The sequence below is a fragment of the Etheostoma cragini genome, chromosome 8 (genome assembly GCF_013103735.1).
Source record: "Etheostoma cragini isolate CJK2018 chromosome 8, CSU_Ecrag_1.0, whole genome shotgun sequence".
Classification (NCBI taxonomy): Eukaryota; Metazoa; Chordata; class Actinopteri; order Perciformes; family Percidae; genus Etheostoma; species Etheostoma cragini.
The window spans coordinates 8,378,304-8,396,080 of record NC_048414.1 but is presented as its reverse complement, the minus strand read 5'-3'; the positions used below and the strand labels follow the sequence as shown (position 1 = coordinate 8,396,080).

General features: G+C 42.3%; 1 protein-coding gene across 11 annotated transcripts in view; it reads left to right on the top strand.

The window, feature by feature from the left end:
* frmd4a (FERM domain containing 4A) overlaps window positions 1-17,777 on the top strand; it is a 99,701-nt gene that overhangs the window by 57,020 nt on the left and 24,904 nt on the right. For 10 of the 11 annotated variants that reach the window (XM_034879842.1, XM_034879849.1, XM_034879850.1 and 7 more), the window contains exons 2-4: window positions 7,990-8,055; window positions 12,978-13,072; window positions 14,655-14,747. In XM_034879842.1, coding sequence (XP_034735733.1) covers window positions 7,990-8,055; window positions 12,978-13,072; window positions 14,655-14,747 — 254 coding nt within the window. Of the gene's footprint in view, window positions 1-5,008; window positions 5,432-7,989; window positions 8,056-12,977; window positions 13,073-14,654; window positions 14,748-17,777 lie in introns of those variants that run through there. The other variant, XM_034879851.1, reaches the window with a different exon arrangement.

The following is a 17,777-nucleotide window of genomic DNA, read 5'->3' as shown; positions in this document are numbered from 1 at the left end:
TCTGTGTGTGTGTGTGTGTGTGTGTGTGTGTGTGTGTGTGTGTGTGTGTGTGTTTGCATGCGTGTTTATTTGTTTAAGAGAAACAGAAAGAGAGACAGAAAAAGCAGCAGAGAGATAAAGAAGGGTCAAGGATAAAGATTAATCAATCAACAATTGGTTTAGGCACTTAAAGAGAGCACACACGTGTGAACTGGCACACACACACACACACACACACACACACACACACAAACACAAACACACACACACTGTGTACATTTATATATAGGATTCAATTAGCAGTGCAGACTGGTCTATGTCACTTTGCACTGCATGCATTACCAGCAGTATCAGTAAACACAGGGTCACTCAAGTCTCCGTTGATTTCTCACTGTGTAAGTTATAGATGAATAGAGGAGGTGCAGGGGTAAAAGATCCTTCCCCTGTGAAAACGCACACACACACATACGAACACACTGACGACTCTGATCCTTGCAGATCAACCCCCATTATCACTAAGACTGTGTTTCATTGAGATACAAGTCTCTAAGACATGACATCACTCGTACCTATTTGTCCTGAACCCCTCTGCTTCTTGTTAGGCCGTCGGCGCTCTGGCTCCCCCTCTCGTTTTTTCTGCTTTGTCTTCTGTCCTACCTCAGAAGTTATTCTCAGATAAGTCTATACTCAGAAGTTAGCTACTGAAGTTATTGAGTCACCTTAAACCTATTTCATCCATAACACAGGACTCTCTCTGGACTGGAATTATAGGAATGTCCAACCCATGTCAGCAAAGGGCAGAGCTGACCAGAAAAAGCAACGCCTGAAACAGAGGGAATCATAAGCTTATGTCTTCTTTTGGAAAATAACCAAAGTGGAATAATCCCTTTTGACTATTTTGAATACGGTTCATCCCCATAAAAAGGCAAACATGTAAAGCAGACATGAGCATTCAAATAGTTGGGAGCATGTAAAAATCGGCCGGTGGTCACTTGCTCTCAAACAACACACTGTGGCGCAGCATCATCACACTGTGTCCATGAAAGGCTTTTTTTTTGCTTGGATGTCATCAAAGGAGACATTTTGCTGTGGTTTTGTTTAAGAGCTTTCTGTATTAAATGCTGTATGACTTCTGGCTATATTTGACTGCCTGTGCACACAAGTTTTTTTTCCAGCCGCCTCTGTGAAACAGAAACAAACCACACTATGGATTTGGAAAGGAAAGGAAACAAATGAGGGAAGAAGAAGGATGTGAACATGAAACAAGTGGCTGAGCAGAGTGGGAGGGTCCATAAGCCGTCTTTTCCGTGGATAGGTTACTAGTTGGCAGCTAGGAAATAGAGTAAATTCACAGCACAAGATAATACTCCATTACTCACTGTTCCGGTATGCTGCTGGATATAAAAATCGTGATTTATTAAGGATCACACAATGAAAAGGAGGAAAAACAGAATGTTAGACCATTATGAATTTATCAAGAACAAGGTGAAGTTGTTAGTGTTATAACTAGAAGACATATTACATACATATTACAAATTGACTGTACCAATACAAAAAAGTAACTTTATGTCTTCCTGTGTTGTCTCGAACCCCTGTTATTTTTCTGTCTCTGACACGCAGTGTCATTCTATCTGTATCTTTGGCAAACTATAGATTTGTAACGGACTTGTGAGGATCAACTTTTGTGCATCTTCTGTGACTTTTTGGCATGCCTTGAGAGATTATTTACAGTTCACTGGGGATTGAGGCTCCTCTAGATGCAAATGACAGTGAAGCTGAACTGAGGCAGAGATGGATTATTGTAGATTCAGCACAACTCAAGTTTGGATCACACAGAATCTTCTACAAAGCATGATTTCTGATGTCTTTATTGTGTCGACTGAAACACCTCACAGCAATGTTCCCAGTAAAAGTGCCTATATAGCATTTGAAATCCATAAGCATCTCCAGCTGTATGTTTTAGAGAAAGCTGTTTTGCTGTGAAAATGTGGGGAAGCATCTCCTGACAAACAGTGAGAAAGATTTTTTGTAATGTCTGGCAATTGTGCTGTGTTAAAATGGGAACAAAGCAGCGTTGGCTAGAGAAATATCTCCAGTTTGTTTGAAGTGCCAGTGTTTTTGGATTTTAAAAAACGCCCTAACTGGAACCACATTTCAGTCCCAAAGTCACTCACGGGCAGGGAGGGTGGAGCTCTCTCACACACACACACACACACACACACACACACACACACACACACACACACACACTCACGACACGTATGTATACACTTGAACAAACAAAACAGATCTCTCCCGGTCAATCGTTTCTCTACACATTCCTGGCTGCCTTTCCATGACCCTCCCTGCTCCGTCTCACTCTGCCTCTTCGTGAAGCACTGGATGGAGAGGATGGATTTGGCCCTGCTATTATTTTTCTAGCAGGTTTTCAATAACCCATTCAACTGAAGCTGTAGTGTATCTAGAGCCACAGTGTGTGTTTGCTGAATCTTGTGTTGTAATCTAATCTGCACCACATGCAGATACTGTTACATTACAACTGACTGCGAGTCATAAAGCCTATTTAGCTACAATGATCTCAGCGTCATAAATCACCTTAGGACTAGTGGTGTCAGACCATGCTTGCTCTCAAAGTGACGTGTTTAAGTGTGTGTGTTTGTTTAGTCTCCGTAGATGTGGGAGGGATGCAGACAAAGACAGACAGAGCAAAACAGAGAGCGAGACCATGGTGTGTGTGTGTGTCAGTCTCCTATGCCTACCGCAGCGTTCCGTAGTCAGGGTTAAGGAGATTCTCCAGCTTGCTTCAATTAACCACTGGGCGCTGTTTATATCACATTCTACCAATATAGGTTAACTTTTCCAGCATAGACCATCAACCCTGTTCCCCTTCTCGACCCTAAAACCTGACTCTAATTCCCACCGCCTGTTAAACCCACCTCAACCATCCAGATCTTTCCCCTTTGGAGCCCTGCACTATAGAAATACACCAGATCAGCACCTCATTGCGACCACACCTCAGCCCAGAATAGAAGCCCACTGGCTCCATAACAAGACTCTGTCAGGGCCCAGATATGTCACACCTGCAAGTGTTTCCCACCTTGTGCTTTTTGGAAACACTCTCTACAGGTCATTGAAAGGTGACCATGTAAAGGGAAGTTACGGGACATGAGCATCAGCCAGAGAGGCTCACTACATCCCAGCTGTTATTTTTAATTCTTGCCCTGGCTTCCATTCTTCCTTCCTTTTCCAATCTGGCTTTTTCAGTGAAACTGTCTCTCTCTCGTTCAGCTTCTCTGGAGCTCCTCACATCCATTCCAAACAGGAACAATCATTCATTAACTCATTTAGTTTAAGTGTTCAGGATCTTCCTTCTGCCATATTTGTGGCCCTCCTCTTTTGTCTTCTATCAGTTTTACCCAACTCCCCCGCTACCTGCATTGTCCCCTTCTCTCCTTCCCTTGCATTGGTCAAACAACAGGGCACTTGTGATAGCAAACTGGGGAAGTTACCAATAAAGGGAGATATGTATTTGACCGGAGAAAGCGAAGGAGGGAGGGATGGATGTATATATTAAAGCCAAAGAAAGAGTCATCTGGAGATGTTTAAGTTAGACAGGCCAGTTTCCGGTGTCTGGAACAGGCCAAAAATATCCAGAAACAGACAAATCCAGCAAGGAGGGAAAAGGATACACCACCTTTTTTTCTTATGTGACCTTCTACATTCAGTAAACTAAGCTTAATTTTAAGCCTGCAGCAAAAGCTATGGTAGCAACACAACTGTTCAAGCCAAACACATTCAATTTAATTGCATTGCCTAATGTCTGTGAAGAGAGTATTTCTGATGAATCATGCAAATTCAAGGTTATGAATTTCCTGTCATATGGCAAATTTGGTGCAATTGCATTTGGCTCAGACAAACTGTATTTCTGACTATTGGAAAAGTCATGATGGTAAAGTATCACTGATGCTGACAGCTTAGTGGTGTACTACATATGTTTGCATACTGTACATTCGGAATCACCGTTGTCATAACATAGGGATTATACTCCTGTTGTAATACATCAATAGAAAACAGACTAGCCTGTGCTTGCCGAGTCATTCAAACACTTTATTGACAGTAGGCATAGGCTCAGCCCTGCCTTCACAGCCCACATTAGTATCTATTTATGGTACCAAAAACTGGGCTGATTTTGTTATTTTAACAACTTGGTGGTTTCAACGGCTGCTGCTCCAGCTGTGCAAGATGAACACAAGTGCCCAATTTAGGTCATTCAGAAAAAAATAAGTCAGTCTAACGGCTGCAGTGGACTGAAGGCCAGAAATCATTCAAGCAAGCCAAACCTGAGAGCAAGGAGATCTGTGTTTAAAAGTGCAGACCAGCCAGGAAGTGACCAGCTGGAGAGAGAGAGAGAGAGAGAGAGAGAGAGAGAGAGACTGATTTCTACATCCCAAACCAGGGATGTAGAGATCTAACTGAATCTCCTACTTTTTAGCAGGATCATTTAACCATTTCAGGCCCATGGAACTACACATGGCATAACTGTAGGCTAATGCAAAAGTAATAAGATGAGGATAGTGTATTTCAATGGCACTCTTTCTCACTCACAAAACCTGCATTTCTAAAAAGTACAGCTGTTTTTAAGTAGGTAGACTTTGATCACTGCTTATGCAGCAGCAGTGCATCACTTGTTTTAAAGGCAGACTATGGTGTGCTCTTCTGACACCAATGTCTGGGCTTGTAGGCACACACACACGCACGCACGCACGCAATGCACGCACGAAGAGAGAGAGAGAGAGGTCTGCAGTTTCTCATGGCTGTGAGCTGCTGCAGAAAATTTCCCCTCATCTCCTCCTATCCCCGCCCCCACATCTTGCCTCTATTATTCCCGTGTTTTCGAAGCAACTCCGTTGACAGCGAGAAACATAGCTGGCAAGTGAAGGCAGGATAAAATCGTAGCCATTTCTTCCGGTTATCCCCCTCGGTTGCTGACCGTTGGTACGGTCTCTTGCTATCCGCACATTCACACACCGTTTGTGCACGGTACCGGTAGCGAAAGGGGGGGTTGGTCGACCAGGAGTAGCCCCTTGAGACGCTCTCTGCTTTCGGAAGGAGGGAGACAAGCCACCTTTGGAAAACGCTACACGGTCGCTGTTAGTTAGCGCCGAGTCTAGCTTGAATGGTGAAGACATGAGATATAACGTCTCTTTGGCGGTTAACTAGAGAATGCAGGGAAGACAGAGCGAGCTGCGTCGCTCGTAACTGACGTTAACTAATGGTCACTAACATGGATGCTGATGTGCCTCCTCCCCTAGGCCGACCGGGGGGGTGTTTTTTGACGATTTTCTGGCAGTGACTCGACTTGTTTCTTTTTGGGTTTAATAATTTGTGATTTTCTCTTCCTCTTGGAGTCAATTTTTGTGTGGGAGCCCCGCAGCGAGCACTTGTTTGCAAGGTAACTAACTAATGAGCACGTTGGTGCCGTCGCCAGCACTGACCAAAAGCATCACTGTTAGCTGTATGTTTGTGTGTGCCTCTGTATTTTGTGTCAGCTCCAGCTAAATAATGAAACGTTGTGGACATGGCTGCTTTATACGTTGTTTATTTTCATGTCTTGTCTTTTAATGTTCACTGTTTGTTTTGCCAGTGGGGATATAGCTAAGTTAGCTAATTCAAACCTGCCTAGTAATGGTTCAGAAATGTTGGTGGATTGGCATAAATCACACACACCTGGGCAAAGTGATGTTGCCAGTAGTCTAACCTACTAGATTGTACTACTACATGGTAATATAATGATAACAACATATATTAGAAGTCAGTGTCAAGATGCTGTAGCCTACATATATTCAGTGATTTTGTCATGTGAAAAGGGAAATAAAATGAAGTGTCTGTCTAAACTATCTCATGGTGCTGCACTAACCACATTTTCTATTTTTCAACTTATGACGAGAAGCTATTCATAGAAACTATATTACATTTGGTTTCACGGTGGATAGGAACTCAGTAGCATGTGTCCAATACCACAAAGTGAATTGTATGACTAAAACCAATAAGCGTCTGTCTCTGCCAGATTGGGCTGCCTAATTTTAGCCTAAAGGCAGTGATTTGTTACCTTGACGTTAAGATTTAAACTATTCCCAGGTGCCTCAAGCAGAGTGCCAGTGAGAGTGTGTGTACACTGTCTGCATTGCAGTTTAAAGTAGTATGCGGACAAGAAATGTAAGATGTACCGACTCAGGGCTGTCATATTAACTATTTTTGGCAGGAATAAATCTATGGAATCATGTTTGCACCACTGACCTTCTACTCTACGCTATCATGGCAGCAATTAAAACCACTGTATACAGTGCAAACATTAACCGTTTTGGAAAGGAAATGTAACTCCAAGACAGGAGGGTGGGAGATGAAAACAAAAGACAATATTGGAAAGTGTGTGTGTGTGGGTGTGGGTGCGTGTGCGTGGGTGTGTATGTGGGTGTGGGTGTGGGTTTGTGTATGTCACTGTATGCACAGGTGCACCCAAATCTAAACCCTCAAACCACAGGAGATCAATGGTGAGTGGGAGGGTAAACCAAACCCTTCAGAGTAGCTAGAAGACACACACATACACACACACACACACACTTACACACAGCCATTTAGCAGGGTTCACAAAGTGATGAGAGGTGAGACCCAATTCTGTAACTCCTCTTCCTCTCTTTCTCTGCCTTTCTATCATCAGCTCTCTGCTAAACTCTCACCTCCAACCTGCCACCTGGATGCAAGCTGGCACGAGTGGTGAGAAAGTAGGAGCTCTGTAATACTCATGCTGTACACACACACCCTTACCAAATTGCAATGGCCTCAGGGGGCCATTATGATCCTTGTGGTGAAGAGTCACAAACTGGTTATGCTTGTGCTTGTGTTTATGGTATCCAAACATATAAAACAATATCTATGGTGGCATCTATAACGATGTCTCTCCCTCTTTCTTTCTACACCTTCTTCTCCAACATTTTCTTACCCCTCCACACACACACACACTCACACTCCTTCTGGTGTCCCTCCCCATCTCCCAGATGTAAGGGAAGTGTGGGAGGAGCCAAAGGGTGGATGTGTTCCTCAGAGTCCCAGCTTCCTACTAAATTGTTGAGAAACTCCACATGTGCTGAAAACACCAGCGCACACAACAGACACTAACATGCGGAATACTCTGGCACAGTTTCTATATCTTTTCTTGACTTTATTGCTCCTGTGAATTTAAAACTTTAGTCCTGTATTTGTTAATACAGAATAGAATTTCATCACGCTAGCAAACTTTTTTGGTTTGGAGAAGTACCTTGGTGTGTCAGTCATGTAAAACATTTGGTCTAACGTGTGAATGAGGCACAAATTTCTCACAGTTGACTGTTTCATCATTGCACCTGCTTTAGTGAATACGCCTGAACTTGGCAGACTGACGTATATTATCGAATATAGTTTTTTGCAGCTCTATTCAGCAAACTTTGCAACAACAACGCAAACTAACACTCGAGTGAACATCAGCAGGCAGCTTTACTCATTGTGGTCACTGTAGTCCACTGATGGATAATAGATTTCCTGCTTAAGGAGGAATGCTAGAAATGTCAGTGAGGAAGAGAGCAGCGCAGTCGTCGTCTCTATTGGCCCATTGTCTAGCTAGGTCACCTAACCTTGTTAGGACTTCATAGCTCAGATTTATGAAACGTTAACTGATCTATAAGTGCTAGTCCTTGAGAGTCCAAGGGTGGACAAGGGAAAGGTTTTTAGCCAGATGCCCTACATGTTTTTAATAAGACTTCGCTGAGATAACACACACACACATATATGCACACACCAAGCTTGGCGTACAGCACATTTCCCATACTAATTGATTCTTGTTTGTTATGTGGAACTATAAGTACATTTCTTTGTATAATGTTTGGGGCATCATTGGATCCGTGCTTTTGATCTGTATCGGTACCTGTAATCAATTTATTAACAAGCATCCCTTGTCTTTTTGTCTCCTTTTCTCAGATGACAGAGGGGAGGCGATGTCAGGTCCATCTCCTGGACGACAGGAAGCTGGAGCTCCTTGTACAGGTGAGTCTCTCTTCCTCCCACCCTTTCACTCTTCCTTCTCTTTCTTCCCTTTGTCTCTGTGGACTTCCATTTCCTCTGAGCGAGGGAGAAGTGATATGTGGTGTCCTAAGAGACTCAGTTACTACTGACCAAGGGAAATTTGGTCAGCAGTAGGTGACGTTGCGCTTTCTTGATGCTCACCTGATCTATCCACACACGTACACGCACGCACACACACACACACACACACACACACACACACACACACAAAAGGCTTCATGCAATAGACTCTGTCCTGAATTACTCTCCCTTTGCAACCCAATACAGAGTTTAGTCCTAATCATCACAAACTCTTCCTTCCCCTAAACTCATGCTTCGCTGATCATTCTTCATCATCCATCCCTACTGCCTACCCAGAATGCCTTAGAAATGCCTGAATCATCTAACAAAAAATATCAACTGTGTGTACTTTGTGTAATTGACAATGCTCCATCCTATCCTCTAAATGTCTAAGAAAAACAAAACATAATGCTGCCCCCCTCCCCCCACTTTCATCATACAATCCTCACAGCAAGGCTTTCTGCAGTAATGGCCGAAGGCAGCAGCAGCCACCACACACCTGTTTTCCCCTTGTCTGTCCCTTTTTAGATAGCTGTTTACGACTGTAGATCTGATCGGGTCTGCTTTCTGCTCTACAGCTGTTCAGGTTAAAGACGGTTGTTGAAGCTTTTTCTTCATTGATTGTTGATGACATTCACTTTCATCATCTATAAGAGCCCTCTCATGGTTTGGCTTTAAAGTCTGAAGCAATTTTATTAGAGGCTCCGTCCTTCTTCATAACCGCCCTTAGTCCCTTGTGGGTCTGACCATTACCTAATTTCACTGGAAAAAGAGAGAAAGACAAAAGAAGGAACAGAAGAAGCAGACCAAGCGGAGAATAGAAAAATTGACACAGAAACTCAGGAGGTTTAGAGAGAGAGAGAAAAGTGAGATGGGAGCTCAGGAATAGAGAGAGGGGAGATGACACTAAAGGGATGGGAATGGAGGGGAGAGCAGAGGATAGGTCTGCTGACTTTCTGATTCGATTATTCTGCCAGAGCTGATCCTCTCTTTCAAATCGGTACTTCTTTCTGTTCCTCTTCCACTCTTGCTATCCATTTCTCTTGCCTCCCTACTCTTCACTTTCTAAGTCTTCCTTTCTCAGCTCCTTGCTCGCCTTTACCTGGACTGGTTCTGTCTCCTTCTATATCCCCAAATACAGCTACAGCAGCTCTATATCTCATCCATTCATTGTCATTCTTTTCCGCTCATCCCCTTGGCTCTCAAGAAAGGAAATAACAAGGAAATAAACAAAAAAGAGAGTTAAAAAGTTTAAAGTAATCTGTTTATGTAAAGAGTTTACCAGATACTTGAATATCTTGTGAATGAGAAAATCAGTTCTGTTTACCACATACTATACACATGGTAACTGAATGGTTTGTTTTTTTACAGTTTGGCAATGGTATTAGCAAGAGAGACGTCTGGAAGATGGGATGTTATTAACAAACCATTGTCATATAAATCAGGATACTGCTCTCTTTTTTTCTCTTCATCTCACAGCTGGCCAGTATGTTGCTAGTAGGGCCACCGAGAATTAGGATGTTATTCTCAGTGTTCCTGTGAACTAAGAAGGATTTCTCAGAGTGATGCTCATAATTCATAAGCAGTGCACACAGTTGTGTTTCAAATATTAAGGCAGTACTCCAGTATTACACACTCCGTTGGGCTATTTCATGTCTTCACTGATCATTTAACAGCAGTGTGGCTAAGTCAGTCCTTTTGCGGTTTTCATTGAAGTTCCTGTAGCACGCCATGGGCACCAGCCAGCTAGCTTCTGAAAGGCTGGGTCTCATTTATGTCACTGACTTGTAACGTTGACTAGCTGTTCAATCCCAGAAGTGTCGTTCACCTTTTTCCTCTTCCTCATCCCCTTCCTCCTACCTTTGATAGTGTGTCCTCTGTGTTTTTTTTAATGGAGCAACGCCTCATTGGCAGGGAACTATGTGCCATAAGGCCAACACACCGATTGACCAGGTCGTAAAGATTAAAGTGAGCTAACCACCAAATACACCACCGGGTGAAAATATATGTCATATGGCTATCACTCCCTAAGGCTAGAGCGGTGTAGGTTGAAGGGTGAATGGAGTATTAAGCTGTGTAACAGTGTTGCTCTTCCATGCCAATGTTCATATTAAGAACTCTACATTCATGTCATAAAGAGACACTTCAGGGTTTCACTGTGACATGGTACGGAGCTACAGCATAAGTCTGTATACAAAGTACTATTTATTAAAACATGTAGGGCATGTGGCTAAAAACCTTTTCCTTACCCACCCTTGGAATCCTAAGGACTGGCACTGATAAATCAGTTAGCGTGCCATAAATCTGAGCAGTCCTGAAGGTGCCAAGTGCCTGGCTAGCTGTTTGCAGAGATTGGGCCGTGACTTGCTGCCAGCCAGGCAAGTGAGCTACTGTTGTGTGTTTGTCACCTGTCTGGGAGTCTCCTCCTCACTTGCACATCCCTGTAATTGCTACGCTGTTAATTACCTGTGCTGCTGAGGCGGCACAGGCTAAATGTCTATTAGCAGTAATGCTGTCTAAGCTAGCAGAGAGCTTTACAGTCTGATAGATGGTTTTATAGTGTGTGTGTGTGTGTGTGTGTGTGTGTGTGTGTGTGTGTGTGTGTATATGTGTCCGTATATATTAGGGGTGTGTCTAAATTTTGTGTGTTTAGTGTCCCATATCACTTACTATATTACCTGTCATTCATTGTCTGCATCCCTGTTCCCTGGTATCTTCCACAACATTATTACACATCCGTTTGGTATCTCCCATCTCACAGATAAGCTGTAGCGTCTGGATGTGGGTATGCGTTATGCGGAAGCAAATCGTCACTTGAAGTGGGAACCAAACTCAATTATACTATCCAGTGTAGCCCATTTGAATTTAACAGTCTGCTTGGTATTCATAACAACATTGAGGCAAGAAGCTCAGCTTAACCTTACAGGAGTCCTTCTATCCCTTTCAACTTTAGTCATGCATTTCTGATGTTCATCAGTGTATCTGGGGCTCATTTTCTCTCCATATACAGTTTAGTGCATGTGTCCATGTGTCCCTGTCCCACACTCGTTGTTTGTCATGCTATAGTGGCATGGGTGATGGTGATTTGATATTGTTGCTAAGGCAGTTGACTGCTGTGTGGTAATGAGAGACCACGGCTGCATGTGTCTCAGACTTAACCAAAACATGTATTACTGCTAATAATGTAAACATAGCCTGTTCCAGACCTTAAATTTCCATATCTCAAACGTTTTTAAGTACTTCAAAGAGATCTAGTGTTGCTCTTGTGAATCGCTGCTCTCCCATTTGGAGAAAAAACAGAGCAAATCAGAGCCTTTGTGGACTGAACAACCAGTTTTTTTAACAGTCTGACAGATCAGGACTTACACACAGATCAGGTCAGGTCAGCACTTAAATCATTGCTTGCGTTATCTACACGCAACTATAGTATAAACACAAATGTTGATGATCTTCTCTTTGCTGAGGGAGGTGAGTGTATCACTCTTACTGTGAATATGCATTAGAAAGATTTTCTGTTAATGATAACCTCAATATTTTTAACACAGCAGTGTGGGAGTCTCCTAGATAATTTACCAGCGCTGTAGGGTGTAGTGAGGTTAGATAAAAGGGACACTGAGACAGAACCAGCAAGTACAGTAGCCATTTTTTTTCTTCTATTTACAGTATCACGTCTATCTGATGCAGGAATCTGATACACAGAACTATAAGTCAGAATCAGCCTGTGTTTGCTCCACTCTATCTATTCACTCCAGACCCTTTTCTGTTGCAGGATCACTGTAGGCGTCGTGCTTATATGAGATCTAGGTCATTGGAGTTTTTTGTCTATGTGTCTGTGCGAGTGCGTGCACGTGTGTGTGTGTATGCTTGCTGTGTGTGTGATGTCACCTCTTTAAACAGCTTTCAGTAGCTCCTGTCACTGAAGTTGTAGTTGTGTAAGGGGAGATTGTTAAGAATATGCACACTATGGCACATGTACAGTAGCTGTGTGTGTAAAGTTGTGCATGTGCAAATGGATGCACACAGTATGTTTTCTTCTTCTCCTCTATCCTATATATGCACAGCACAGCACCAACCTCCTGTGTGTTGTGAGCAGGCTGCATGCATGTTGTGTATGGGCTCTTGTGTGCACAATATGTTCATGCAGATTTGTCTGCCTGTCTGTGTGTAAGTGTGTGTGCGTGTGGGTGTGTGTGTGTGTGTGTGTCTGTGTGGTGTGTGTAATGAAAATGTAGGCACACCCATGGTTGACCTCAGGGTGGGGCAGGCTGTTACTCAGGATGTCACAAACCAGCAGCATATGGCAGCAGTCCCCGGCCTCTGCTTGGCTTTAAGATGCTCTCTCCATGCTCTGAATGTCGTGATAAATGGAGGTGGTCATCACATGGTATAGCTTGGACCGTATTCCACACTATTAACTAGTTAGAAAGCTCTAATGCTAGCTGCAGCCCTCTCCCTACAATACAGTGGTTGAGCCCAGAGCCATGACTCTGCAGTAGATGTTCGGGTCAGATGTTTGGGAGGGAGGGAGGGAGGGGAAGGGCAGAGTACCTGCACTGTCAGCAACTTCCACACACTCCATCCATCTTTCTCGCACTCTCTCTCTTATTTATCTCCTCCTCTCTTGCTCTTTTCCCCAGTGTTTGTCAGAATGCTTAGTCATTGCAGTAAATCAATAGCTGATAGAATACATTAACATAAAGCTCTACACATGTATGTGTTCCAGTTAAACTACAGTGAAATAAACCACACTCACACAATGGGAAAGTTTGAACTGGTATATAAAATCCTAAAAGAGCAATACTAATATTTCTGTCCCCCTGCAGCCCAAGCTGATGGCTAAGGACTTGCTGGACCTTGTGGCCTCTCACTTCAACCTCAAGGAGAAGGAATACTTTGGAATTGCATACACAGACGAAACGTAAGTCACATTCATATACTAATGCCACTGAACTGTACTACTGAACGTGGTGTATTGGATTCGTCAATGCTTCGCCACAACACTGTAACTACACTCAGACTATCAACAGTTTACACGGTCTGGATACTCAGTTTCTAACAACAGAATTGTTAAAGCAACATGTGGGACATATTAGACTAGAAGCAGACATTCGGCAAAATCAACATCACAGTTTAGGTGCAACCAGTTGTGCTGGTAAACAAACCAAGGCCCCTAGAATGGAGTGTACAGTATTGTCTGTTTCTTTAGTCTTCGATTACCTGGGAACTTCTTGGTGGCTTGTAACTAATGTTTATGACATGGTCAGCACAGTCATAGATGACAGAGGTGGAAAGGCTGCAGTTGCAACATGTTTCCACTTTTCCAAGTCTTGTCCAAGACCTGTTTGTCACACGAAACAATATTACTTTAGTTCCAACATTATGCAAAGAAATAATTCTTGAATTGTACCCACTTATTTTGAAAAGACAAACGCTATTGTCAAATACATAGAGTTAACATTCGCAAGATGCTGCACCATGAACAGAAGCACCGCAACGAAAACTATAAGAAATCTTACGGTAAAATGTGGCTGTTGGTTTTGGCCTGTTCTCCTAAATATTACCGATGTGCCTTTATATATTATTGTATTTATTATTATATTTATCTTTTATCTTTTTCACTTTTCATTTAAAAAAAACCTTGATATCCAGTTTATGGTTTTCATCTTTCACTTCCAAGTAAAAGGGGATGGCTACCTTCATTCAAGTTAAAATAACATAATTGTGATCATGAACATCACGCTGAACCAAAAACTAACATATGATCCCTAGTTGGAAAGGGTTTTAATGTTATGATGAGGTTATGATTATCTTGCTCTGGAATAGCAAAGGATCACAGGTCTATGTCGGCCAGAAGGCTTGCTACGAGAACTGTGCCTGAAATGCAAAAATTACATTCAAATTATATGTATTGTGTTTGGTGACCCAGAAAGAACGAAGCACCACAGAATAGTGCAGTACCATCACTGCCATGCAAACATACAAACATTTACAGACAGGCATTGCCATGGCCTTTTATTTTCTTTCTTTTTTGTTTATCTCATGCACCCACTCATGCCAAGCAAGACTGGCCTCTGCTCCGTGGCATTTACATGGCTGTGACACATACTGTAGCCAATGTCAGTCCAGTAAAGCAGTCCCCCAGGGCTAATTCTATGATGTGGAGATTTGTTGTGTGTGCCTGAGGTCAGCTTTGAGCGGTCAGTTGTCAAAGAGGCCGTTTGTGGGGGAAAGAGCGAGAGAGACTGAGAAACAGAGACAGAAGGAGGGATAGTTTGAAGGAGATGTTGCTCAGGAGACCATGCAGGGTTACCAGGGTGACAAGCTGTCTCTGCAGTTTTTCCCTCTGTTGGTTGGAGGGGGATTGAGAGCGGGGGGGGGATGAAAAAAAGAAAAAAGTGGAGGCTTAAGCCAGTGTGATTAGATTAAGTTGTCTATCATTGTTGTATATTTAGACAGCCCTGAATAATAATAGCATTGATTGTTTTGTTATTTTTTCTCAGGGGCCATTTTAGTTGGCTGCAGTTGGACCGCAGGGTATTAGAACATGAGTTCCCCAAGAAGTCTGGTCCTATTGTCCTCTACTTCTGTGTCAGGTAAGTCTTTATTTATTAAATTAATCACCTAACTTAGGCATTCCATGTTCTCTGACTGCAGACGGTGTTTAAACTTCTGTGGAAGAGAAAAAGAAAGATGGAGCGAGTGTATGTACTGTATATGTGTCAGTGCATGCACATGCCTAAATGTGGTAATAGGAACAGAATAACAAGGTTAGTTATGACAGGGCCCTATGAAATTGCTTTGACCCTGGTGTTTGACCCTGGCCACCGGGCCTCTCCACCAATCATGAGCCTCTCAGACCTCATCAGTATGTGCTGCATGTAAATCTCTTCAAATAGCTTTGCAGTGATTGAGACTGACATACTCCAAGTAAGGTCATGTCATTTTTATCTTGACGTTAGTAGTGCTATACATTTTTATGTATCAGAAGCACTTCAACAACTGTTGGAAACACATGTAAAATGTTCACTTTTCAATGTAATGCTATAAAATATTCTGGTACTTGATTCAACCTATGAGGAGGCATGTGTTCTTACATTGTGTTCTTGCTATTGCTGTATTTTATAGTCATTCCATCAGTTGAAGCCAACTCTTCTGACCTATTATGAAGCATTATGAAATAACCCTACAATCCCACACTCCTTTCTTAGCCCTTACAATGGCCCCTCTCTATCTCTCAGTATATGAAACACTCCTGACTCACACACTGACACTGGATCATGTGTGTGTATATAACCTGTGACAGAAATACAAAAGGTGCACATTTGTGTGTGTGTTTCTTTGTTTGTGTGAATGTGGGTGTGTTATCTTCCAGAAGCTATTCAATAAACAAGAAAAGGGCACCTGGCTTTCTTTTGGGTCCAGTGGTGTGCTCTTTCCCAAACATATCTCTTTGACGTCATATACACCCAAGAACAACAATCTTTGTACTTGGTTCTTTATTAAGCGAGATTGCTGCATTTGGAAATGGCAAAACAAGCTACTAATTTAAGTTACAGTAATAGGGCAAATTTCCAGCTATATCCAGTATTTACCTTCACAAATGTGCTTGTGTTGTCACTGACAGGCTCAGATTAATACTCAAAGTCATATGAGACAAATATGCTTGACCAGAAAATGTTCTAAAGTCGCTAGCGCTAAACCCACCTGGCAAAGCAATACTTTTAGTGTGTATAGAGCCAACATATTTTCATATGTAAATTGGTAAACTCTGTGTTTATTTCAACCAAAAGAGTTGTGATGGTTGAAAAAATTGGACAGATGACCCAAAACGGCTTTCATAGTTTGTTACTGTCGCCTTTGAACGAAGTGTATTTTACAATGCTAAAATTACTGTTTATTTACATGGAGTCTGGTGGGTTTAGCGAATGCAATTTCACGGAGGTTTAAAAAAAAAAAGGAACTTACTCTTTAACAGAAAGGTTGACCTCAGAAGACTTTCCATAATGTTGTCAGACACTTTAAATATAAATCTGATCCTGTCAGCAGCAAAACAAGCACTTTTGTAAAGGTAAATACAAGCTGGATTGCCCATAACGTTCATTGTAGTAGACTTGCTTAATACTAGACCAATTTCAAAAATTGTTGTTCCCATTAGTCACTTTGACACAAAAACGTAGGAAAACAGGTCCAGTTCAGGTTGAAAAAAACGGTAGTTACCCTTTAACAATGTAAATAATCACGTGACATACATTGCTGATTCTGCTAAACAATGTCATAGAGAAGTCATTTCCAGGTAGACATTTGCAACCGCCCGTCGGTCTTGACACAATAAGAGGAGTGGAAATAGGAAAATCTTATTTTTAGCTCATCTCATTGTGGACCATATTTAGCAAACAATTTAGTCATTGTGCAATGTGACAGTGATATAATCAAAAGATATGCAGATAAATATATTTGGTTGCTATTACTGGTGTTTTATCCATCGTCGCTATTTCTGTTAAGTTAGGTTACTATCTCTCTTTATCTTCTCTCTTAGGTCAGCCATAGAACCATATAAAACAATTGTGTATGTTGTTGGGATTTAAAATGTGTGTCCTTGATGGTCAGGGTGGGGTCACTGTGTGTATTTACATAGACTAATAGGTGTTTGAGGATATGGTCGTGCTGCTGTGACATTGGGAACTTTGACACCATTTTGATGCCTCATCCCCCTTCTTGTCTCACAGTTCAGTCCAATCTCTAACCTCAATCTCTCCAAATGTCACACTAACTACACACCCCTCTCTTACGTGCACACGCACATCCCGCCATATTTCTTTGTCACAAGTACACACACATACGCAGATTCAGGACTATACTACATTCATCCCAAATGTCAGGCCTGAATCCATTATCAACTTGAACGAATTGTTTTCATTAGCAGTGTGTGTGTGTGTGTGTGTGTGTGTGTGTGTGTGTGTGTGTGTGTGTGTGTGTGTGTGTGTGTGTCTGCACAGGTGCATGTCCGTCATGTATTTGCATGCTTATGTGGTATTTGTATGATGTGTGATGCTCGGTAGGGCAGATGCCCTCCTCCTGCTGGTTCAGTGGTTTGCATGCTTGCTGCTGTGCTGGCAGTGTGTGTATGTCTCATCAACACTGGGGCTTTAATTAAATGTTCACACTGAATATTGACAGGGCTCCTCTCATTCTCTCTTGCAGCTCAATAGGTAACGTGATTTAAGCCCTCAAATATTGATCCTCCTACAATCACTCTCACTCAATATACCTATACACTCATACAGACACACATCGACACATTCATTCACACGTGTTCTTAAGGTCACATTACACACACTTATAGGGAATTAGGGATACATCAATTCATATACTGGAAAGTGTTTAAAATGTTATACTTCAACCAGAGATAAGCTAACAGTGTGTAGTTTTAGTGTACCATCATAGCTTCCCTCTGGCTCTGCATGCTATCAAGAGCTAAATTTAGACTGCATTATTATGTTAGCTTCTTACTCGCCGCTCTGCCAGAAGTGGGTTACTGTGCTCCTCTCTTCTGTGTGTGTGTGTGTGTGTGTGTGTGTGTGTGTGTGTGTGTGTGTGTGTGTGTGTGTGTGTGTGTGTGTGTG